Source organism: Sinocyclocheilus grahami, unplaced genomic scaffold (genome assembly GCF_001515645.1).
Source record: "Sinocyclocheilus grahami isolate Dianchi unplaced genomic scaffold, SAMN03320097.WGS_v1.1 scaffold136.1, whole genome shotgun sequence".
Classification (NCBI taxonomy): domain Eukaryota; kingdom Metazoa; phylum Chordata; class Actinopteri; order Cypriniformes; family Cyprinidae; genus Sinocyclocheilus; species Sinocyclocheilus grahami.
In genome coordinates, this window is record NW_015505315.1 from 550,985 (window position 1) to 577,852 (window position 26,868).

General features: G+C 40.9%; 1 protein-coding gene across 3 annotated transcripts in view; it reads left to right on the forward strand.

Moving 5' to 3' along the window:
• The window catches only part of LOC107591002 (receptor-type tyrosine-protein phosphatase N2-like), a 212,802-nt gene that overhangs the window by 24,734 nt on the left and 161,200 nt on the right, over nt 1–26,868 (forward strand). For 2 of the 3 annotated variants that reach the window (XM_016279986.1, XM_016279988.1), the window contains exons 2-3: nt 3,768–3,818; nt 23,478–23,591. In XM_016279986.1, coding sequence (XP_016135472.1) covers nt 3,768–3,818; nt 23,478–23,591 — 165 coding nt within the window. The remainder of the gene's footprint in view (nt 1–3,767; nt 3,819–23,477; nt 23,592–26,868) is intronic. The other variant, XM_016279987.1, reaches the window with a different exon arrangement.

The window sequence follows — 26,868 nt, forward strand, 5'->3', positions numbered from 1 at the left end:
TTTACATACCATAGCGTGACAGAAGACCAGACCTAAAAGTGAAAGTAACATGGCGTGTTTCCCCGCGTTTTGTTTTTAAGTTTTCCTTTTGAGTTATTATGGTCGACCCAGAGCCCAGCCTACCAACAAACTGCTTCACAGAGCTACAGTTTGAGCCCACCACTGACGGAGAGCCAGAGCCCGCCGCGACCGACGAGCCATCACCTAGGAGAGCGACAGAGCTGAGGATCGCCCCGGAGCCAAAGCCTCAATCGACGTCAGTCCAGGTGCTCGTGCTGGCTGCTAGACATGTGATGGTGGAAGTGTCATTAGGGAGTGAAGGCGCAGAGGAATGCCCCACCCACTGCACCACCGCTAGGGGTGAGCTGAGGCTGCACTCAGAGGACGTTAATATATATGTGGATATGCCTTGTCTTCTCCCGCCATCATCATCTGTCTGTACTATAATGACCATGGTGGTTGTTCCCCTGTTGCTGGCACTCACGGTGCTGGAAGTGGCTTTGACATGCTGCCCACACACCGTGTCAAATCCTCCTGATCATTCTGAACTCCCGCCCAGCTTCACTCTCCCACCTCCTCTGTATCAGTCCTCACCTTCGCCTCCACTGTTTCCTGGCAGCCCCTCAGCCCACCATCTGTGCGGTGGGATCACCGTGCCAGTCTCCTTCGGCATTGTGGCTGGAGGATCCCTTGTCTCCTCGGCCCTTCGACCCAGCAGCTCCACCATGGCTCCTAGCTCCCTCCTTTCCGCCGTGGCCCATCAGACCACCTGCTCCGCCGGGCTCCCTCGTCCCTCCGGCTCCGTCTTGGTCAGTCATCGACCATCCGCCGCATCGGGACTCCAATCCTCCAGCTACACCTCGTCCCACCGTCTCTGTCAGGCTCCTCCTTCCCTCCGGCTTCACCTTGGTCCTCTGTCGCTCTGGCTCCGCCTTGGCCCTCCGGATCCTCAGCGTCCCCCTGGCTCTTCGGCTCTCCGTCTCTGCCTCGGGCTCCATCACCACCTGCTCCGCTGCCGTCGGCCGGTCCCCTGGAGCCGTCAGCCGTCCTCCACCATGACTCCTCCCTCCGTCGGCTGCCTTCATGGCTGCAGCCTGGGTCCCACTTGGCTCCTCCTGCTCCCTCCTGTCTTCTCCCTGGCTCCTCCCTTTGTCTGATCTTCCCTGGCTCCTCCTGTTTACTCCCTGGCTCCTCCCTCCATTGTCTCCACCCTGGACTCTGTTTGTCGTCCTCCACATGGGTGTCCATCCTCTGCCCGAACCTCCTCCAGTATTTGTCTGCCTGCCTTCCTGCCAGCCCTTTGCCATCCCGTCACCATCCCACATCCACATTCATGCGTTTATCTTATCGTAACACATTGCTAATTTTTCATCTCACAATTCTGAAATTTTTTCGCAATTGTTCTCGCAATTTTCTCTGAATTGTGAGATATAACCTTGCAATTGCAAGTTATAAGGTCCTGTTCTGAGGGGAAAAAAGACTGATATTTTCTCAGAATTGCAAGTTTATATCTCACAATTCTATTTTTTTCTTAGAATTGTGAGTTATAAAGTCAGACTTGCGAGATATAAACTCAATTGCAAGAAAGTCAGAACTCACAATTATGACTTTTTTCTCAGAACTGTAAGAATCGTAATTCTGACTTTCTATCGTACAATTCCGACTTTATAACTCGCAATTGTGAGTCTGGTAACACTTTATTTTAAGGTGTCCTTGTTACACATATTACATGTACTTACTATTATGTAGCATCTGTGTGTAATAATACACACTATATATTCTCTTTTTATATGACAAATACTCTGTAACCTCAGTTAACAAGCCATATGAGGACCCATGGACCCTTCCCCCCGGAATGCGTAACACCCCAGGAAGTCGAACAGGCCACTTTGTTGCATGGCAACCAACGCTGATATCACTGGGTTTATTGGCCAAAAGTATGTAAAGCAGGGAAAATCCCTGCTTGTCCCAAGGAAAAGCAGAGTAGAAATCCTAATCCTAACCATATAGTAAGTACATGTAGTTGATAAATATTACTCCGTACTTAAATGTATAATTATACTGTAACAAGGACACATTAAAATAAAGTGTAACCGTGAGTTTATATCTCACAATTCTTATCACACAATTCTGGGAAAAGTCAGAATTGAGATGTGAACTTGAAATTGCGAGAAGAAAGTCAGAATTGCAAGATAAAAAAAAGTCACAATTACCTTTTTTATATTTTATTCAGTGGCTGAAATGGGCTTCCATAGTTTTTCTCTACATTGGGATTTAGTGGTGGGATTTTTCTGCATGTTACATCATTATGACAGTAGGTGGCATCAAGTGGCTGTCAACTGAGTCAATGATTCATTCACTAATTGAATCATTTACTCAACCGATTTATTCAGCAATAAGCTTACCTAATGCCACAATTGTGTGTTGCCCAGAGATGCGAAATGGTGGATTTTGCGTTTGTGAAGCAAACTATACTGGTGATACTGATCCTAAAATGTAAGTTACTTAATACTAACTTGTTTTTTGAATTATAGCTGTATAGCTACAGTATATAGCGGTTGCATGCCCTAAAAGTGATAGCCATCCAGTTTCGAACCAAAGCATATGTATGTTATGACCCTCGTTTGGTTGTTAGGCGTCTAGGGACTAAGAAGGGGAACATTGGACCAGTTCAGACCAATACCAGCTTCACACTCGGTGTGTGAAGGAAAATAACTAAGACTAGAGACTAAATCAAGCGAACTTGCTTTATTATTGAAGACCGTGACCGTTGTTTACACAAGACAAAAAGAGAATAAGTATATAAAAATAAATTTCAAAAGAATCCTAGACACAACAGCAGCTTTACAATATTGGAGAACTGGGGAGGTTAAAGGGAACCTGGATTGTGCCAAAAGAAAAAAAGTAACAAAACAAAGGAATCTAGCTAACCCATTTTGGTCTAGTCCTAAACTAAAATAAAGAAAAATGTGAAAAGGAAAACGTCTTCAACGTCCGAGACATCGTAACTCAACTAACTAACCAAACAAAAAATACAGAAAATGGCACAAATCCCTAACCTAGTGTGTCTAACAACAAAATCAAACTACATGTGCACCATGTAAGTCACGTGGCATTACTTACCTACCCCTTTACCTCCGTCCAGTTTTAACACATCTTTGAAACAGCTTTATAAGGCTCTCAAATGTCACAGATCAGGAGTTTCGGGCCAGCCAAGTAGGTAAGATTTTTTACATGGCAATCAAAGCATATCACACACTAAACCAAACAAACAAAAAGAGAATATCACAGCCCAAGTTCACAAAGCCGGCCTTCACGTACACTGGCATTTCCCTTATATAGCACAGCTGGACGTCAATCAGTGAGCGCCATGGAAGAACAACCCCCTCCCGTCATCAGACCCAATCAGCTCGTCCTGAATGATTGACAAGTGAGCCGACCAATCCGCACGTCACCTGCAAAAGTGAACGTAAAACGTAGAACGCGACAGCGGAAAAAAACTCAAGCAAAAGAACACAAAAACAAGAAAATACTCAAACGACAAGTCAGCGTCACATAGGGACGTAACAATGTATTATAAATTACTCAAATTAGAATTCCCACTAATTAGAAGTCTTTCTTAAATGGCTAATTTTCTGCTTTCTCGAGTTGCATTCCAGATATTGATCAGCAGAATCTTGATGAGCCGTACAAACCGCTTTTATGAATTCCCTCACCCATTTCAGTGGCTTTCCATTCCAATGATACAGATTTTTTTTCCCCCACAGGTTGTCTATTTGAAAATGAGGTATGTGAGTCGTATGAAGTCTGCATCAACGGTGAGTCATTAAAAGATTACATTTTGCACTTTTACCATTTGAAATAAATGGTTCTCATTAAAACGGCAAAAAGCTAAATCTCTTCCAAGCTGTCACTCTGCTACCCACTGTGTAACTGTCTTTAATTTTATTGCTATAAATGATCTTGTGTTAGGATTAATTTTCTGAAGACGAGTTTTTAACAAATTCTCTTTAAAAGTCTGCACAACAAATAAATGTTGCAAAAATGTAGATTATTATGGAAGTAAAAGGTGTATGTAGAACATTTAATTTTAGTGAGAAATTAAATGTTAGGTTAATATGAAGGTTTATTTATTTACAGTGTTTAGTTGTTTTAAACAGTTCAGCCCAAGGGTGTCTAATCCTGCTCCTGGAGGGCCACTGTCCTGCGGAGTTTAGATCCAACCACAATTAAACACACCTGAACCAGCTAATCAAAGTCTTAGGCATACTAGAAACTGGTCTAACCCACGTTTATTTTGAAATTATGTTTTAATTATATTATGAAAAGCAACCAGTATGTTTCCAGCCTTACCTGTGCTGGTGTGATGTAAATGTATCTTTGGAAAGGAAGAAAGAGCTCCCCATGAGAAACGGTAGTGTAAAGGTGGCTTGATTGTCCTTATTAATGGCATGAGGTCAGGCAGTACCTGCAGAATGTCCGTTGATGGACAGCTGGTTTGTGTGGGACTACCATCTTTCTAACATTTCTAAGAATGGAAATTTTGTATTGTATAGGTGCTTCGTCCACATGGATCCAGCGTTTTGGGAGAGGGAAACCGATATTTTTTTAAACCAGGTCCCAGAGTGGATAAATCTGAAAACGCCACCCTTGCATTTTCATGTGGACAGCGAATCCATGTATTTTCTGAAACGATGACGTCATCAGCCCATGTCTCGCCCCTAGTCAGACACCGCTGCATTACGTAACAACAACCAAAACATGAACAAACACTGAATGATTGTCTTTTTATTAACTAACATTAACGCAGATTAATAATGTATTGTTCCATGTTCGTTTGTATACCGCGCTGTAGCATTTGGACCAATCAGACACACAACTTTTTGTTATATTTAACAAATAATATCGAACTCCCCATCACCTAACCAAATGGCCAATTACGAGGGTCTATGGACCCTTCCCCCGAAATGCACCTAACACCTCAGAAAAGCAGAACAGGCCTCTGGTTCCATGGTAACCAATGCTGATATCACTGGTTTTATGGCCTAAAAGGAATGCAGGGGATAAACTCCCTCATTTTCCTCATAAGAAAGACACATAATGCCCAGAGAAATGGCGCAAGGTTTATGTGCATAGTCCAAGTCTTCTTCTCTGTTTTTAGTGTATCTCTGTGGCAGAATTACAGCGCCACATACTGGTCTGGCATGTATACTACATCGTTTTGTGGTTTCGTGTGGACGCAGATATTTCTTGAGACGAGGGGGAAAAAAAGATTGGATAGTGAAAGCTCTGGCTTCGTGTGGACGTAGCCTAAGATTTACCTTGTGCTGCTGACTGATTGCAGATTAGTTTCTGTCAGCATTTAAATTCTCTCAGTGGTTTTAGTCTTGTCATAATGATCAAATAACTGGTTTCTTGTCAACATTTATGCCTAAACAAGAACCTTTTATTTGTAATTGCCTCCTTTTTAGTACTATCCCAACTTCTTAATGGCAGCTCTTTATAATGTTCTTAGAGTAGTTTTTTTTTTCATTTGAGGTGTTTGTCAGGGATACTCCAGCCTCATCAGACCCAATCATCTCACACACCCGATCACAATCACTGGAGTACTAATCAGTCGCACATGTCACCAGCTCATCAACACTAGCTCAAATACACAGTCACTGCATTTGCACTCTGTCTGGTCTTGAGTTCACTACGCTACTCCTTACCTGACTCTCCTACCTGGACTCTTACCTGCTACCCACCTGTCTTCGCCTTAGGCATCATCCGTCGGACCTGTTAAGAGATGCAAGGATTTGTTATCAACCTGAGCAAAGTCCAGTCATTATCAAAGACTCTGAGTTACTCACCCGTTTGCTCTGTATCTCTCCCCTCTGCACCAAGCTGTAAATAAAGAGCTTTAACTTACCTGACTGCCTCCCCGAGGTGTCCTTCTGTATTGTGACAGAAGACCAGACCACAACAGATCAACATGGAGCCACAACAACACAACCCAATTTCACTTGAGGAATTTGTTCAAGTGATAAGAGTGTCCGTTGCATCTGCCTCCTCCAGTGCCATGGCCCGGCCCGCTATCTTCTCCGGTGAGGCGGTGGATTGCAGTGGCTTCCTGTTACAATGCTCACTCTACTTTGAAATGCAGCCTCAAGCCTTCACCAACGATTGTTCCAAGATTGCGTTCATGATTTCTCATCTTGCTGGCCGCACTCTTCAATGGGCCCAATCCATCTGGAATTCTAACTGCCCTGCTATTCACACTCTGAACACCTCTTTGAAATGGGACATAAAGGCTGCTAGTCACACCGCCACGGAGATCTCCGTCCATGATCAGCTCTTCTGCATCAGCCAGGGCACAGCATCAGTGAGTGAGTATGCTGTCAAATTTAGCACTCTGGCGGTGACTAATGGCTGGAATGAGGTGGCCTTACACCCCGCGTTTCATCAAGGGGGCCTGGGCCCAACAACACCGTGGGCCTGGAAAGCTTCATTCAGAAGGCCATCAAGATCTCTCAACATCTACATGCCTGCAAGGATGCCCTGCCACTCTTTTCACCGATCAGCACCAGAACCCATGCAAGTTGATTCATATTATCTCACCTGTGCGGAGTGCACTCGTAGCATTACCTCGGGACTCTGTCTATATTGTTGAGAGCATGTACATTTGATTCGCTCTTGCCCTGTTCGCCCAGTGGTGAGTACCTTCCAGCTCAGTCCTCAGATAAAAACTCTTAACTCGTATGAATGTGTCATTAATGTCATCTCACCAATCCCTTTCAGCGCAAGCTCTTGTAGACTCTGGCTCTTCTGGAAACTTCATCTCACTGGCCACACTCCAACGGCTACAGCTAAAACCTCAGAAAAATGCCGTCCCTCTACATCTCCGGCGGCGTCCAGCTTCTTCTTCGTAGGCAAGAAGGACGGAGGCTTGCAGCCTTGTATTGATTATAGAACTCTCAATTCTCGAATAGTCAAACTCCACTGCGTGGAGCATGCCTGCGAAGCGCCTACAACCTCATTTGTATCCGCCATGGTGATGAGTGGAAGACCGCATTCATTACACCCACCGGACACTATGAATATCTTATGCCGTATGGATTATCCAACTCACTTTCTGTTTTCTTAGGATTTATGAACGAGGTGTTCCAGGAGTTTCTTTATCACTTTGTGATAGTGTACGTCGACGATATCCTCATATACTCCCGGAATCAGGCCGAATATCACCACCACGTGGAGCAGGTCCTTCAGCAGCTGAGGAAATACCACCTCTACCTCAAGCTGGAGAAGTGCGAGTTCCACCGCACCACCATCAAGTTCCTCAGATATGTGATCAATCCCCAGTGTATCCAGATGGATGACAATAAGGTCCAAGCCAATCATAACTGGCCTAAACCCAAGACTATTAAAGAGCTCCAACGCTTTCTGGGATTCTCCAACTTCTACCACTGCTTCATTCATCACTTCAGTCTCATCACCGCTTCTCTAACTTCCATGCTCCGAAACAAGCCCAAGTCTCTGTCCTGGACACCCGAAGTCCTCGAGAGTTTTGAGAAGCTGAAGGAAGCCTCTGCACTGCTCCTACCCTCATCCACCCTGATCCTCAAAGGCCGTTCGCCATTGAGGTCGACATGTCCACAGTCGGGGTAGGAGCGGTTCTATCGCAACACTCCTATCCTCCATCCCTGTGCTTTCCCCGGCGGAGAAGAATTATGATATCGGTAATTGCGAGCTACTCGCCATCAAGCTCTCTCTGGAGGAGTGGAGACATTGGCTGGAGGGAGCTATACATCCGTTTCAGGTTATCACGGATCACCAGAACTTGGAGTACCTTCGTGAGGCCAAACGCCTGAACTCTCGGCAGGCGCAGTGAGCTCTGTTCTTCACCCGTTTTCAGTTCTCTGTTACCTGCATTACCTTGCGTCCGGGAACCAAGAATACCAGAGCTGACGCCCTTTCTCATCTTCATCAGCCCACCGAACGCCCATTGCCCTCAGAAACCATTCTCCTTCCAGCCATCATTGTGTGTCCCATCCAGTGGACACTTGATGAGGAAATCCGCCAAGCCCCTCAATCTGAGCCTGCTTCGCCGGGAGGTCCAGAAGGGAGGACCTCCGCTGGACTCACTGCACTCTTCTCTGGGCTCTGGACATGCAGGCAGCCAGCAAACCCTCTCGCTCCTCCAAAACCGGTACTGGTGGTCCCATATGGCCCAAGAAGTCTATCGTTTCGTCCAAGGATGCTTAGTCTGTGCTATCACAAGTCTCCCCATCACTTACCACAAGGAAAACTGGTACCACTTCACATACCCCACCGGCCTTGGTCCCACATCAGAGTTGACTTTGTCAAAGGCCTCCCCAAAACAGAATCTCACACATGTATCCTCATTGTCGTCGACAGGTTCTCTAAGGCATGCAACCTTCTCCCTCTCAGAAGACTACCTACCTCCATGGAAACCGCGAAGCAGTTGTTCCGTCATGTGTTCCGCAACTGCGGCATTCCTAAAGATATCGTCTCCGATCGTGGACCCCAATTAATCTCCCGGGTCTGGCAGGTCTGGCAATGCCTCGGAGTATCTGTAAGCCTCACCTCCGGATACCATCCGCAATCAAATGGCCAGACTGAGCGAAAGATCCAGCAGATCGAGAGATATCTCCGTAGCTACTGCCATAACAACCAGAACCACTGGAGCCTTTACCTTCCCTTGGCCGAGTACGCACAAAACTCCCTCAGGCAGAATACCACCGACCTCACACCCTTTCAGTGCGTACTCTGCTTTCAACCTCCCATTTTCCCTTTGGACTGGAGAACCATCTGAGTTTCCAGCGGTCGATCACTGGTTCCGAGAGAGCGAGAGGTTATGGGACTCAGTGCATGTCCATCTCCAGCAGGCAGTTCGGCGACACCAAATCCAAGCAGACGCTCGTCTCCTACCCACTTCTCAGTAGCAACCTTATCCAACAGGTTTGGTTGTCCACACAGGACATTTGTCTCTGACTGCCTTGCTGCAAGCTGAGTCCCCGATATATTGGTCTGTTCACCATCAGGAGGCAGATCACCGATGTCACCTACAGGCTTGATCTTCCATCTCCACTACCATATAGCACCTACCTTCATTGTCTCCCTTCTAAAGCCCTGCATGAATCCTGTCTCCTTCTCCCTCAGGGTCTGATGAATCTGACGTACCTCCTCCTCCCGAAATTGCTGAAGAGGAGACCATCTACCGAATCAATACAACGGCGTTGAGGCGACCGCCTGGGAGGTATTTGGCACAGAGGAAAGGTCATGGGTGCCTAGAGATGATATTCTGGACCAGTCACTCCTCAGTGAATTCCATAACCTCCATCCTTATCGTCCTGCACCTAGGGGCCGCGGCCGTCCTCGATGTGGGGGAGGGGGTACTGACCTCTTACCTGCTACATCCGTTGGACCTGTTAAGAGATACAAGGATCTGTTATCAACCTGAGCCAGTCCAAGTCCAGTCATTATCAAAAACCTGTCTGTCTCCCCGAGGTCTCCTTCTGTATTGTAATTGTTATCAGGGTTTGCAGATGATAGCACCTTTGAATTTGATGGTTTGATGTACTGTAGTGTTGTCGCAGTACCTTAATTTTTTTTATTCTTCAATATTCAATACCATTTACGATTCCACAGGGAAAAATGGCCACAACATTAAGGCCATAAAATTTTAATAGCAATGTAATCAAAGTATTATCTTAACTCAAACTCAGTGTTCTTTGATTGCTCAGGCTTGATAGCCCTGAGTGGGATTATATAGTAATAAAATTATTATCAATTCTAAGACTGTCGCTGTCAGACAGAAGAGACACAGCTGGTATCTGTGTAAAATGTACTGAAGCAGTTCCAAGTATTTCAGTATTGAAATATTGAAAAGACATTTTTTTTACAACACTTATGATATATTAATATTTACGCAACAGTTCTAGTTCTCGAATCTGATTGGCTGAGAGGTCTTTCCAACTATAGCCTCTTTCACACACAAATTCCGGAAAATACATGGATAATTTGTCCCGGGATCGTTTGGTTCACACTGCCAGTGATTTTCCGGAGTCTGTGTGCGTTCACACACATCCCGTAAAGATCCCGTAAAGACACGTGACATTCCGATGTGACGTGTAATGTGACGCGTTCTGTTTCACTTAAGCTGGCGAACGATCTCCGCTTCAGAGCGGATAGTGAGGAGCTACCTGATCTCTGCTTCATTAAAGTTTGCACATATTTTTTCATCGCGAACGTAGATCTGCGTTCAAAACACCCGGTAAAAGAGTCGCACGATAACGTGCGTCATCACTACGACACACCCTTTATGGCATTGGTTCTGGCTTTTGTTCACACAGAGCTCAATCAATCCCGGGACGTGTTTGCGTTCACACAGATGGCACTCCGGCAATTTTCTGGAACCAACGTGCAGTGTGAAAGGGGTTTCTGAGATATTCACCCAACGCTTAGGCCTATTTGAAAATTAGCTCTGATGTCTCTATTCACTGTTCCCTTAGTAACTGATCACCACCATGATGGATTCTAACTTCTGTTGGAATGCTGTTGTGTTCCAGTCTCCATAGAAATCCACATTAAAATGCTGTAATAAGATCGACTGAATTAATTAAACTGAAACTTTTTCAGCGTAACTAAGGTTACGTTCACACTGTCAGATTTTGGGATTGACAACCGCATTTTCTTTACAGGTATGAGTCTTGAAATGTCTTGTTCACAGAGCAGCTTACAGTAGTGTCTCGAATACTGTCTGTATGAATGTGCAACAGGAGTGAAGCCCATATTCCTTAACCGTAACCATAGCAACAGTGAACGAAGAAATAACAAAGATGGCGATGTCCATAAAACTGAAAGTCTTTTCACTTTCTGACATGACAAGAGTTCAATCGAGCTGCGAGTTCATCTGTCAAATCTTCATTAAGCGACAGCAGCTTTTATATTTGTATAAGAATCGAAATGTGAAGGTTTCAATAAAGTAGATTGCTTGCGAGATATTGCGAGAGTAGAGAGCGGGAAGGAACGACAGGAAGAGAGAGAAAGGGAGAGACGCACGAGGTAGTCGGGTGGAATGAGGCAGAGACACAGCTAATGAAAATGCTGGAAAATTAACACAGAGTTCGAAGCACAGCAGTCTTGGTCTGACTCTTCTATCCAGTGGCCGTAACAGATACAGGAAATAGCCAAGAACCCGTGAATAATACTTGGTAAGCACGGTCTTTCCAAGGCCCACCAAAACTGAGTATTACATTTGGGTGGAGAGCAGAGCATTTGAGTCGCGCGCAGAACACAGTACTGATGGGAGAGGCTTCGTGGAGAAAAACAGTGACTGGATCTAAAACTTTCAGATGACACACCGCTCATTTCTCCGTCACTGAAAGTTATCAAAACCACACAAGAAAACCCGCAACACACTGTAGACGTGCGTTTGTGCAGGAGAGCAGCTCTCTCTCGCCCTGTATGACATGACAGACAACTAGTTGTCCAGTCCTGTTCCGTTCACACAGAGTGGGTTTTCCGGAATGCGGTTGTGAATCCTGAAAATGTACAGGTGTGAGTTTGGTTAACGAATGCGGTTGTCACAACCGTAAATAACCAAACTGTGTGAACGTAACTGTGTTATGGACTGTAGTATGGACTCAAATACAGGATTGACAACTGTATTCTGTTGCTGTGTGAACGTGGCCTAAATATAAAAATGTGCACGTTTAAGCTGTGTTGTTGTTGGCTGCCACAGTAACAGCAGTAAACTTAAGAAATTCCTTTAAAGTACTTGTTTTGTGCACCAGCAAATCTGTCAGTGTCCAGCAGTGTATGCGTTGCATTCTGTGTCAAACACTGACAAGAGAAAATGCACATAAGTTAAAAAACTGTGTGTAAAATGATAAAGTAATGTGTGCTCTTCTGTGCTTTGTTCTTTCTATCGTTTTCAAATTAGTGATGATGGCTTGGACTCATCTGTTAAACTGTCAACTTGAGATTGGAGTCAGTGGCGGAAGTATGAATGCAAAAGTAGTTTTGCATTCAAAAATTTAGTGGTTGTTTCTTATTTATTAACACACTTGTGCCATTACAAGTCGTATCATATTCATAGTAGTTATGTGATATCGCGATATCATGCGGCTACAAGTGTGAAAGCACAGTACATTGACCAAAATAGTTTCTGATACCTGTAAACTTACTTGGTGGCTTTTGTGATCAAAAGTTAAATATGTAAGAATTTCTTTCATTTGTTCAGAGCTGCATTTGGAACCACATGTATGATGATTTTCTCTTGGCGTGGAATGCATTTAAAGCTCAAACAAATAAGCACCATTTCAAGTCATTCACTTTAATTAAACAAATGCAGTGAGAGTGAAAACCCAAGTACTCTGGGAGTGCTGTCAAACCTTAGGACTTATGAGGGAAATATCCCAAGGACTGTCAGGGGACTTTTATCTCCCCTCAGTTTCTTTCTCCATCCTTTGTTTCATGTTGTTGCACAATCTGTTCTCTTGAGAATGATTTGTAGTGACAAGATTTATTTTTGATGGATGGGCTGCTTATCCACTCTTTTTAACAGAGACAGAAAATAAATCTTTAGACTGAACGTGCTTGATCCTGCTGCCTTTACCTTCATACCTTTTGACGTTGGCTCACCTCATCTTAACAGGAGCAGAATGAAGGTAATCAGTGGCTACAAACAGGCCCATAATCTGATAATGCGAGAGAATGTGGACAGGGTAACGAGTTGCATTTTCATAAACATATTTTTCTTTTCATTGTTACCTCTAGTGTGATAGCAAAAAGTATTTTTACCTTTCTTGTCAGACCCAGTCAGTCCCTCCACTACCTCTTCAGCACCCTGTGAGGTAGGGCTGCACGATTATGACAAAAATCATAATTGTCGATTATTGCCTTGAAATTGTAATTGCGATTATTAATTAAGATTATCACAATTTACATTGAATGATGTTTATACCATTGTTTGATGCAACTGCATGCCGTATTTTTATATGAAAATAAACAAGCTGAAAACACTAACTGAAAACTTTTAGTGCTTTTCTATAGTATTAAGCCTCAAATGTCAACTAAACATCGGATTGGTTTCTTCTTTAAATTATATTTAAAAAAAGTTAAAATATGAATGGTATTACAGTGTTATACTAAAATTAAAACAATGGAAAACCCCTTAAGATAACATGTAGAAAGAAAACAAAAGCATCTTAAGCACACAGAATAACATAAGTGGACTTTGAACGATTAATTGCCGCTTTGAACGATTACGTAATTGTGGCATCCATAATTGTAATCGCAATTAGAAATTCGATTAATTGTGCAGCCCTACTGTGAGGCTAGATTAGTATGGGAATCAACCCCGGTGGGTGATCCTGCACTAACTTACTGTCACGTAATATTGTGGCACTACAGGGAATTGTCCTGTCTCAGTTCCTGTTCAATTTCTACACAATAGATGTACCAGTACAACACCTGCTCATGCCACCTGCAGACATTCAAAGAAGAATTCTCCGTTGACAATGCAGAGCAGTCAGGAGACAGGAAGCTGGTGGTGGACCCAGTATTTTGGCATGAGTGAGAACAGCCTGCAGCTGAACAGAAAGAAAGAAAGAAAGAAAAAAAACCCGGAAAGACAAGAGTTGGTGGAGAAAACATGGAGCTCTAGAGGACCGTTAAGACCAGTAATCATTCAGAACGAGGTGGAACAGTCTGAGAATTCAGTTAATAGACAGTATATGAACAAAATTTGGACTGATTCAGTGCTTTTTATTCTCTGTAGTTTGTCATTGAGCCCTTAAAGTGTTATTTTCCCCAAAACTTTAAATGTATAACCCATAAGACTTTAGTTCAGCTTCGAAAAACACAAATAAAATGTGTCACGCAATAATGGTTAAGATTCCATTTACCATATTGGATGTGCTTTATACATACGCAATGATCTATGTTTTTATGTTAAAAAAGCACAAAAAAAATTCAATCTTTTTATCATAACGGGATAATGTCTCTTCAGAAGACTTTGATTAAACAACTTGATTTACAGTATATGGATAGCTTTTATGCTCTCTTAATGAACCTTTTGAAGTGTCTAAGTTTTGGGTCAATGGAGGGTCAGAAATCCCTTAGGACTTCATTAAAAATATCTTCACTTCGGTTTTTGAAGATGAAGGCTAGTCTTACAAATGATTATGATTTACAACGACATGATGATGTTTGGAAGAACTTCCTCTTTAATGTGTATGTGGGTGTCAGGGAACATACTACGTAGATGCTTAAAATAAGCATTGTTGGTGGTGATAGGAAGTGCTAGTTATGAACTGACAGATGCATATTGTACACACAGAATAGAGGAGCTTTCTCAGAAACACAAGTTATTTGACTGCTGTGTTTACAAGGTATTGGGGGCTAGATTGAACACTTTTGAGAAGGAACAAATCACATTAGAGTGTCAAAAGTTGTATTTAGTAGGTATTTATTAGCAAATAATCTAGAACTGTAAGTCACTGTTCACTGAGTAATCAGTGCTTTCACACTATATACTGTAGATTTCCTGCTAATTTCTTTGGCAGTGTCAGACATTCACGGAGACTGCTGTGCTATCATAAACCGCTTGTGCTTGCCAGTCTATTATTGTGATTTTAATCAGATTCAGATTCGCCTTTCCCTAAATATCATGTGAAAATGAAACCAGCTCTGATTATTTGTCTGTTATAACAGTCAGATGGTTTGTTCTCATCTTTAGTGGGTGGTTCTTGGCTAGAATAAGCTGTGAAGAGGACCAGACTTTACACCGGTAGTCAAAAGTCTGGCTCTGTGAGACTAGGAAGTGTTTAAGAGCACCAGGCAATATGTGAGTGGGTGTATTTTATTGTCACATCGTGTTCTTCTACTGTATGCTTGAATCACATTTGAGATAGAAGATTACACCAGTGTTGACTAGTTTCTAAGTAACTCTGGATGTGCCTGTGATAAAACACAATTGGATAAATATGTGATTATCAAGGACTTGAACTCTGAAAGCATTGTGTGGACATCAATAAAAGCTTTATTTAGTAACAGTTTAATTCATGTGAAATTGTGTTGCTGTCAGAGCAGTTAGTGCTTCTTTTTAGATATATGCTGTATTGTTACAGTACTTTAAAAAGTGAGTTTGTGCACAAAAAGACAGAAAATATGTTGCAATTTATGAGCCAGCAACTGTTAGTATTAATCTTTACTTTCCCCAACATTCAACAAATAGCACAATATGCACATGAACTGGCTTCCAGATAACACAACAGTTATTTATGGCATGTCAGTTTAGATCCCCAATAATGCTGGAAAAATGGCAGAAAAATTAGCCTAAACACATTCTTTTAAGAGCATTTCAGTTTTGATTTATTTGTTCTTGTTGAACTGCCAGCTATTGATCCTCTGTGATCTGTCCTCCACTGAATGATAATTACACACTCAGATCATCCATAAAGTAGAGCACAGTATTTGAAAACATTTTAGCATCAAGGGGAATCATATTAGGATGTTAATGTTAAAAAGTAATATCAGATACATACTGTGTGATATGAAATAATTTGTATTTCCACCAATGTATTTGAGGACATGCTACAGTATGTGCTGGAAATTTTAATCGCCCTTATTTCACTAACTCCCTGCCAACTGCAATATTTCTGGCATGCACAGTTATGAAAAAGCTTTTCTCAAAGGAAGAAGTTGACAAGTGAAATTCTTTGAAGGAAAAATACAGGAATATTTTAACTAACAGGACAATTCAAGGGACATTCACAGAGGCCATTATTTACTTATGCCATTAAATAGCTAAGAGTCGAACAATGTAAACCTGTCTCTGTAAAGGGTAAGTGACTGATGGCTTGACTGTGGGTGCCCAAGGTTTTTAGAAAATATACAAACTCGCAGGAAAGCTGCCAATTAGTCCCTCGAGTCCTCGGCCAATTAGACCATTCGTCTCAGAGACAATTGAGCATTCAAAAAAGAGATATAAAATGTCTAGCAGACTAACTACAAGCTTACACAGGACACTCAGTATATTCAAGATCAGAGTGCAAGTCATTATTCGCTTAGACAATCGAACCTTTTCTGTTTGGACAGGAGCTGTATGTATGTGTGTTTTCACAGACTGACTAGTGCCAAACCGCTTGACATTTTCTATACTCTGAACCTCATCTTTAAAACCTTGGTTCCTGTCATTATACCAACTTCTATGGTATTGGAAGCATAATTGCTTGAAGGCCAGGATATTGTGATCGTGAAAAAGCTTCCAACACTGTTTTCTCTGTGGCCTTTTTTTTACTAAATATTTACTAAAAATTTTACTAAATATTTTAAACTCATTTGAAAAGAAGGTTTATGTATATACATTTTTTAAAGGACTATGAGAAGTGATTTGGAATTCCTCCTGGAGTTATGAGTTGATGGATAAATGGATAAAAATTAACAATGAAGTTACACCATGTTTTTTTTATTCTCTGTGCAAAACATGGTTTAAAGTTTTAATCATGGTTCTGTGTTTTTTGTTCTATTCAAAACAAGAAGCCAGGCTTGTTGTTTTTATGAAATGGTTATTTTGGTGTTATTGGCTTGCTTTATTGTAACCTAAGCTCTCACTCTAATGTGTGAAAAGAAGTACTCATAAGGTGTCGTATCTATTTTAAAACTGCAACTTGCTCAGTTGCAAGAATGCAGAAATGGAATAACAAAAGAAACAGAAAGGGAACAACTGCCTGAAAAATGAAACCACATACTGTATTCTACACTGTGATGCAGGTGATATGAAATTGTAATCATTATTGTGACATTATACTGCCTGAACAGAGATGTATTTCTAGTCAGCAAAAGGCAAAGGACCTTTGGATCCTATCATTAGAAGGAACCTGTAGGTAATATGCTATATTTTGTTCCTTTGGTCTTAGGTTGAGTAACAGAGATTCCCCTTCAGGAACTCGAGCTGCGTCGAGATTCGCTTTGGGGAACGCCCCCTGCGTGACCACGTTCTGAAGCACGTGTCTAATCCGTCCAATGGAGCTGCGAGACGTCAGCAGCGGGTGACGTCAGCACCAGAAAGCATAAAAGGCGCATCCGGCCAGGCGCCACCCAGCTTCTGATCTTCAGCAGCGCTCTGTGTATGTGTCTGTCTATTTACCGTTGTCTGTCCCGGAAAAAAAGCACAAGCACTCATATATATATATAAACAATGAAAAAGTCTATGGCGAGCGAACGGCAGTACAAACGCTGTGTTCCCCCCTGCCCACGATATCTGACAAGTAACACCAGCACCACCTTATACACCCTTCATTGCAGATTGCATTCCTCTTTGAGATGCCCACTTACTTTTACTATTTAAAAAAGATTGAATCTGTCATGAAACAAGCATTAATTTGTTTTTGTATTTTTATTTCAATTAATAGAATATTGTAACGGCCAACTGATATATAGCCAAGGTGATATATTTTAGCAAGATTCAGCATTCAAACATCTGCTTTTCTGTTTATTTGTTAAATATCAGAAGTGGGATGGAAAATGCTAGCACATGGGGACAGATACACATGAGCTCCCTTTCTTTCTGTCTTTGTTCTGTTTAAACTTATGTGTAGTGATGTAAAATTAGCATTGTCTGATGTTTATTTGAGAAAATATGATTCCCAGTGGGCAAAAACTTACTATATTACTGAGTATGCTGTTAGATACACTATTTATTTTATTTTTAGCCAATCAAAAAAGAAAAATTGTGAAAAATATTAAAATTTAATTAAAAAACCAAGAAGTTGCTATCTAAAGTTTAATATTTAATTTACCAGTTTTCAATAGTTTTTTTTCATACATTTCAGTCAACTTTGTTGATAGTAATTCATTTTCAAGTTATTTATTTCTAATTTAATTTATTTTAATAAATATTATATAAAATAAATATAAATCAAAATCAGAAATCCGGTCACACTTTATTTTAAGGTCTTGCTTATTAACAAATCATTAACTATGACTTTTGCCTCAATAAACATCTAATTTGTTGCTTATTAATAATTAGTAAGATAGTTGTTAAGTTTAGGTATTGGGTAGGATTAGGGGTGTAGAATATGGTCATGCAGAATATGTGCTTTATAAGTACTAATAAACAGCCAGTATGTTAATAATAGGCATGCTAGTAAGTAACTAGTTAATAGTAAGAATTGGTCCCAATACTAAAGTGTTATCAGAAATTCATATCAGTTGACCATAATAATATTGCCTTGCTGATAAGGTACAGTACGCAATGTCTTGGTAACAATTACACTGCTGTATTTGCTTAACTTTCAGTTAGATCTGCAAATGAACTAATTGCCTCAATGAACAAAGGCCTCAACATATCCAGATAATCTACTGAATTTGTGGTTCTTAATGCTGCAAAAATGGACTCCTCTTCTGTGGCACCGGCTGTTCTTTATCTTCATTAGTATCACTCTGCGGTTCACTCTGCACTGTGGAATCGATTTTCTGCGGCGATCCGTGTGGTCTGTCTGAGACTCATTATAGTAATGGTTTTAACGTCTTTGAACAGCTGACTGGGTATCTGAATAAATTTGAAGCTCTCTGTTGTTCATTGCGGCTGTTGTCTCACATACGACCACGGCCTCCTGTTCTGTCATTATCTGCCCATCTCATGACTTGTACACCAAGGTCTCGACTGACCAGCAGACCGGGAAAAAAATTCAGGAAGAAGAGCGAAAATCTGAATTACTATCGATTTGGTTGCAACATCGTGTTTCACTTGTTTCATCGATTAACATAATTGCCTCAGCATTGCCAATGGGAGACGTGCTTCACTGCCTCATTCCCAAGAGCTCCATTTGCATCCTCATGACCTGCTCTCTTATTGAAACAGCCATTGAGGAGGAAATTGTGAGTTATTGTTATTTGTGAATCTTTGGCTATATTACAGCAATTCGTTTCAGGTCCTCACCATCTCTGACGGCAGCTCGGTTAAATGTGGGTTTAATGTGATGGGTTAGGATTCATAACCTGAGAGAAGGGACAGGAGACATTTCAATTGTTTTATAGTTTGCATTAAAGAGTAAAGCAGATCCAGTGACCTCAACTGACTGGACAGGGAAAGACAAGGTTAAACACACTTTGTGCTGTAATATTGTCTTGTCGCTTCCTAGAAGAAGTGCTTTATATCTGTTTACTCATGGGGAAACAAAAGAGATGAGAAAAGAAAACCACTTAGCAAGTCTGGCATCCACAATTTGCTTTTAATGCCAGTTCCTCAAAAAAGAGAACATCTTAGATATGAGACACAAGCTTAACGTCTCATTTTTCTCCCTTCTGTCTTTGCCAAATGCACTGGCAGACTAGATTTATTTTATTAATTTTTGTTTGTACTGTACTGCACAGAATTGTCACATAGTATAGTTACTCTGTATTTGCATTTCTTCCCCTACTGTTTGTTTCAGTTCAGTAGTTTCAGCAATGATTTGAAATGCGGTCTGCTTTCTTATTACAATCCTAATGCTCTCAGTCTGTGCAGTAGTGTCATTTGCTTAAAATAGTACTCGGTTTTATTTGGCTGTGCATATTGATTTCAGATCCACCAGTCAAAGCCAATATCTACTGGCTTCTTGCCTTAGTAAGAATTATGTTTTACTGAACTATTTTTAGAATGTAATTAAGATAATTGATTTGAATGATGTAGTCATTCGCTTCGGTGGAGCTACAGTATATTAACACATAAAACAACAAAACAATTCAAATAAAAACATCTAGAATTTGAGCAATCATCCCTAATGACAGATTTAATATCTGCTACTACTATAGACCATGAATATATTTAACACATTCATTTCCCACAGGAAGGCTGTTCTGTGATCTCAGAAAAGGAGTGTATCAGTCACACTTTTTGCTTGTTAAGTCTCCTCCTTGTGGTATATCACAAGAATTACAGCACATTAAGGTGATGGCACTATGAGTGAGACAAATAGACATTTTCATATAATATTAGATCAATATAATCAGAGTGACTAGAGTGTTGACCAATAATTGTGAAGTATTTATAATGCTTATTGGTTTGGTTAATGCATAATTCTAACAATCTGATTACTATTAGAAATTTACATTTTTGTTTAAAATAATCATTTGTTACTTTGAAATATTTAATACAGTCGTTTTTGTTGTTTGTAAAAATGCTCATTTAAATATAATTGATTTGCCTGTAAGGTTAGAGTATCACATGCTTGAAACCATTTGTCAGCTTGTTTCACTGTGACAGAGGCAGTTTGAGAGATCCAGACCTTCTGTAAATAGGTCAAATGTTGCGAAATGTCAATCTATATTCTCCATTTTCACTTCAGTTCAGATCTATCAGAGGAAATAATAGCCACAATACCGATCATGGAGTGGTCCAGGATTTTCTTGACGACGGACCCACCAGAGCTCTCAGAGCTGTTATTAAGCTTATCGTAGCTAGTATAAAGAGCATTTTGCAAATGAGTGACAAAGTGCAGCGTTCTAGAGGCATATCATTTACCACCAAGTGGGAAGCAAATGTATCATGTTTGATAATTCAGACTGCCTGATAGATTTTATATTTCCACTCACTCTATTTCCCTGAGGCTCTGTTTTATGGTTGTACTGTACAGTGTAGAGCTCGATGAATCGTGGGATAGAAAAAAAACGTAGCCGAGTCTATATTTGAGTGCGATGACTGTAATTAGAGTGTGATTATTCCGGAGACGGCTGGAAAAAAAAGGCAGCCGACAGTGAGGGAGGTTGCTATGGAAACCGCAAGGAGGCAGTGAAAAGGGTCTGTTTGCTGGTGGTTATGTCATGTGTCTGCTGTGCATGTAAAAAAGTTTGGACATTGCAGGTTTCAAGTTAAAAGGAGGCCGAGTAGGATGTTTAGTCTGTGTATGCTGTTTTTGTTGTCTCATTTTCAGTTAGTATTCTCTTAATTGACCCTTCGTAAAGACCCGCCCCCCTTAGTTACTGTTGCTATATCTGACAAGCCATGGAGCTCTCATGCCACACATCATGTTCTCATGCAGTGAAAAATACATCGTGGAGCACAGAGGAAACTGACAACTTGCTGACAGACAAGACAGAGCAGGTTACTTCTGGTGTGAAGTCTTAGCTTTCAAATTTTGTAATTTTTTTTAAAGAAATTCAAACAATAAATAACATTTTGTGGATCTTTATTGTGTCATGACAGATCACTGTAGCGCCTCAGTTCAAGTGGCACGTGAACCGATCGTCTTTTCATATTTACTAAACATGAATAAAATAAATATTCACATATGCTGTTCATAAGGGACATATTGTATTAGCCCTACATTTACAGCATAAAATACTATTTACCTCTATTACTATTAACATTTTACATAACATTTACCTGCTTTATCTCACAATTCTGACTTTTTTCTTGCAAATGCATGTTTATATCTTCTAGTTCAGACTTTATTACTCAATTTAACTCAACAATACTTTTAAAGAAATTCAAACAATAAATAACATTTTGTGGATCTTTATTGTGTCATGACAGATCACTGTAGTGCCTCAGTTCAAGTGGCACGTGAACCGATCGTCTTTTCATATTTACTAAACATGAATAAAATAAATATTCACATATGCTGTTCATAAGGGACATATTGTATTAGCCCTACATTTACAGCATAAAATACTATTTACCTCTATTACTATTAACATTTTACATAACATTTACCTGCTTTATCTCACAATTCTGACTTTTTTCTTGCAAATGCATGTTTATATCTTCTAGTTCAGACTTTATTACTCAATTTAACTCAACAATAGCGAGTTTGTCAATTCTGAGGGGAAAAAAGCCAGAAGTCGGGGATATAAACTCATGATTCTGAGCCGAGGGGAAAAGAGAGAATGATGAGTTGTTTTTCCTTATTAGACCTGTGAGATGTAATCTCAGAATAAAGTCAGAATTTTGAAATATAAACTCAAATGTACCTTTTTTAAATTCTTTTATTCCATGGCTTCCATAGACTGTTACTTGAAAACAGTCATTTTCTGCCACTAGATAGGCTCCACCCACAAATCAACATTATCACTGTTTGCAAACACCGAATTGGTCAATACACACATTTTTTAAAGTTTAAGTCAAAAACCAAAAGTTAATCTACTCTCCTGTCTGGTTTGTTTGTTGGACAAAATGGCAGATTTGGCATTATGATTGGTCAGATCGCCTTTCAATCAAACTCCCTGCGAAGGGTCAGTTGCTTCCTCTCATTGCATTGAATTATTTTTTTATTGCACTTATTCTCTCTCATTCTCCCCTACTGTGTTCAAACATGCTCATGTTCACATATTAGAATACAATTCTGCCAAAGAGCTGCTTGTTTCCCTAAATATATAAAGTGAGCCAGTTTGGAGCTTACAATGACAGAATTATTTACGATGAAACAATAAGGCTAATTATATTGACCATTTATGCCTTATCATACGACATTAGTCTGACAGATCCCATCACGTCGTGGTGCAGATGAAACTGCTCTTACACGGTGGAGGAACACTTGTGGTCATTAGTATTCCTCGTGAGGTCCGCTGCTATACCCTGAATCCTCCATGTTCACCCAGATAGCCATTGAATTATGAAGCCAATCTGAGCCATGGTTTGGGTTGCTTAGCAACGGACTATTGAGTGGCACTGGGTCCCTGGTGATGGGGAGATAAACAAGGGGCCAGATAATGTGTGTGTGTCTCTATATAGGTGCGTTTCCTGATGGCCTGTGTGCTTATTTTGAAAGTGTCAAATAGAAAGAAAAAAAGAAAATACCATAAACCCCTGTGGCTATTATGACCCCAAGCAGAAACTTCAGCCTCACAAAATAGACTGATGGCCAGTAGACACAAACAGTTGTGCTTTTTCCTTCAGCAGGCTTTCTGTTATAATGGTCACTATCATGATCTAGAGGAACAACACTTAGACATTTAAAAATATTTTTTTTGCTCAATCAAATGTTGTGCTGTACACACAACATTTAAGAATCATACTATTATATGGTTTCTTGCTAATTTAAAGAGCAGGAAGCTGTTTACATGATACAAAATATTATTTGCCTCAATAAATCATATACTGTGATCCGGATGGAATGATTGCCATGTTTGATTATTTGATATTTGCACAACATGAACTTGAAGTGTTTTATTAGGGTGGTTTGTGTGAATGCTGTTCAAACTTGGGTGTATAATAGTAAAAATATATTTTAATGTAAATATACAACATTTTTATTCAGAAATATGTTAAACTTATGTATTTAAAAAGTATCACCTTAATGTTTTATTTTTCATATGAATTTTAAATGTCTTGTATAGCTTTTTGTTAATTATATGATTTTTGTTATTCATTTTGTTCTTGCCATGAAGACCTTGCTGCTGACATGGCATACATAAAATATATTTTTTTATAATCATAATATCATACAGGATTTGGTTGTAAAGTTGTCTGTGTATTTATTTTCCAGATGGGGTGTTTGGTCGATGTCAGAGATATTCAGGTTCACTTCCCCACACTTACGATGTGTCTGCAGCAGCTGTGCAGCGTTTGAGGAACGTTCTTCAGAAGCTGGCCCACCGAGGTATCGCATCTCTTTGTGTGCACAGCACTCTTGTGCGCTTGTTTATCACGTTAACGCATCACATTTAATTGTTTTCTTCTTTCCACAGTATAAGATACGTTTCACTGTGGAAATTATTGTTTATGTATTCACAAGTCCATTGTCTGTTTTTCTAATTACACATCTCTTTGTTTACCAACTTCCCTGACTGTTAATTATTAACTTCTATCAGCTGTCAGTAGCTTTAGCTTTCAGTCTGTTACCTTCTTTAGATCTGGCATTAGCCTGTTGACTTGTCATCTCACTTTAACTGATTATTTACTGATACTTATTTACCTGTCAGTGTTCCTGTAACTCTTTTGCCCTTTTACCTACTTACTGCAGCAAAGCCATGAAGTACATGGAAATGTACTGTATGTCTATTAGTTATCTTAATTCTCTTCTAAATACTCACACATTACCATTCAAAAGTTTGGGGTCAGTAAGATTTGATTTTTTCTTAAAGAAATGAATGAATTTATTAAGAAAGGATGCATTAAATTGATTGAAAGTGACAGTACAGACTTTTACATTGTTACAAAAGATAAATGCTGTTCTGAGCTTTCTATTCATTAAAGATTCTAGGAACAAAATGTACGTGGTTTTGATAAACAATATTAAGCAGCATGATTGTTTTACTGATGATAATAATGCAAAATGTTTCTTGAGCAGCAAATCAGCATATTTGAATGATTTCTGAAGGATCATGTGACATTGAAGACTGGAGTAATAGCTGCTCAACTTTGCTATAACATGAATAAATGACATTTTAAAATATATTAAAATAGGAAAAAAAAATTTAAATTGTAATATTTCACAGTCATACTGCTGTTGCTATATTTTAACAGCAGTATGAATAATAAATACTATGAATTTAATAAATGTAGCGTTTGTGTGCACAGGAGACTTCTTTCAAAAATCTTAACAACTCCAAACTTTTGAATGAAAAATAAAATATTTATTGTTTCACTATTGTTTTGTGGCACCTACATCTCTGTGATAGGTTGTACCTTTCTATTGAAGTTTTGTTGTATTACAGCATTTATGATTCTATCTTCATTGGCTGAATCAGAATCACTATGATGTGTTACTTAGTCGTAAGATAGTAGTGTCAGGTAAATGAATTCACTGGCTATTTTAGCTATATTGACCTTGATTGCTGTGCACCTTGTTGACATGATTAAATGCTGGCCAAACTTTTGTGAAAGCTAAGATCAGTGAGTAACAGATTAAAAAACATCATCAAAACTTCACTGACAGCAGTTTCTGGTTTTGTCAATGTACTTAACTAGTAAGTTTTATCCTTGGCAGAACCGTGTCCCAATCAGTTTCAGAGCTCATCATCCCAAGTCAAAGCTGACACACAGCCAAACGTGCGCTCATCTTTTGTGGCACGATGTTGCTGTCTGTCACATGGACAGATGAAAGAGAGGGGGATGAAAGGATGAGACTGAGCACTCATCCACTGCTCAGGGGCATGGAATTGGACATCTGAGGGCTTTTGTGACAGAAAGGTTTCTCAATGATACACTGTGTTAGCAGGGCTGGACTGAATGTACTATCACTGATAGAGGAGAACTTCTGCAGAGATGTGAGTCTTAATCTGTTCAAGCTGAACATATTGTTTGAACATGTCTGATCTGTAGATCTGACTTAAGATACTTGCACTTGTACAACAAACTCTGGGTACTCTCTGTGTTAGACGTCTGTTCAGTGTGTTGCAGTTTTGCTAGAATGGGGTTTCATCAAAAACTTAAAGCCACTTTATATGAAAAGCTAATTAGTAACATTGAAGTGATTTTGATACACAGGGTTCACACTGTTTAAATGATTACAAACTATTTCCTTTAAGCTTTTTCGAACTGTATATGTAACATACAAATTATACTAACCCTATAATATATAATTTTTAAGTCAGTCATCTGTATTAGGATTTCAGAGCATTCAGATTTAATTCAGGGGGTACAAACATTGGTTCCCTTTCAGTCAGTCACTCTCGACGTCACGTCGGATGACCGTCGAATTGGGCTCTCGCTTAGAGAGACCAATCTACTTCGAGTGTAAACTAAACGAGCCAATGCACATTGGCATGAGATTATTGCATCCAGCTGCCGCTGATCACAGCGTGAGTATAAGTAGGCAGCAGATGCAGAGCATATTCAGCTTTTTGCTTCGGATCCGAGTGGTTCTATCGTTCTGCTCCTGACCTTCTGCGTAGTGATAAACTACAGTCAAGCACGCTCTTCGTGGGCTCTCATGCTGGTGGTACGGCGCTTCAGCGGTGGTGGTTTTCCCATGTCGAGTGGGTTGCACACATCAGGCTGCACTACCCCCTGTGTGTGTTGCAGACGGCCATCTCCCCTGTGCACTTCAGCACACTAAAAGAGCAATTTCCATCTAAAAGAGTTTCACGGGTGGAACGTCTTTTTAAAGACGTCTTACCATCCGTGTGTTTCTAGGTGTGGTCGGGTGATGGTCACGATCGCTGCCTCTCGTGTCTGGGCATGAAGCACGCTGAGGTGGCTTTCGTGGATGACTCATGCTCCCATTGTTGGGGTATGACCATCTCGGAGTTGTGGACCAGACTCCGTTACCTGCAAGGGGGCGGAGTGCCCGTGCCACTGCCTAGATCTGGGGTTCCCTCTGGTGGCAGCCGGGGGCGCCCTTTTTCTGGCAGTGGGCGAACTGGTCTTATGGTCACGGTAAGGAATTCCACTCCGGGGATGCCCTAGCCCGCCGGCATTTCGAAACCAGTGGAGCTCTCAAAAGAGCAGGCTGGACCCTCCCGGGGAGTACCACCTGTTTCTTCCGGATGTCGATTGCAGCATTGGCGGGTGAGCCAGACTTTTCTGGGGATGAAATCCGTCATCGGTGCCGGATGCGGACCCGGAAATGATGGCTATGCTTTCCCTGGCCACCGAGAGTGTCGGGCTTGAGTGGAATCTTCCACCGCATCCCGAACCTTCAAGGTTGGATGATTGGTTTCTCGGGGTGGCTCGCGCTGGTTCTCAGGGCCCCACCCCAGTGCCTTTCTTCCTGGAGGTGCGTGATGAGATCGCTGGGTCATGGACGGGACCTTTCACTGCCAGAAACCGGCCCGGTGGCTCATCCTCCCTCACCACCCTTGATGGGGGTCCAGAGCGGGGGTACACGGGAGTTCCCCAGGTGGAGCGGTCGGTTGCGATGCAATTGTGTCCAAATGCCACAACCACTTGGCAGGGCAAACCGTTGCTCCCCTCCCGGGCCTGTAGGCACTCGT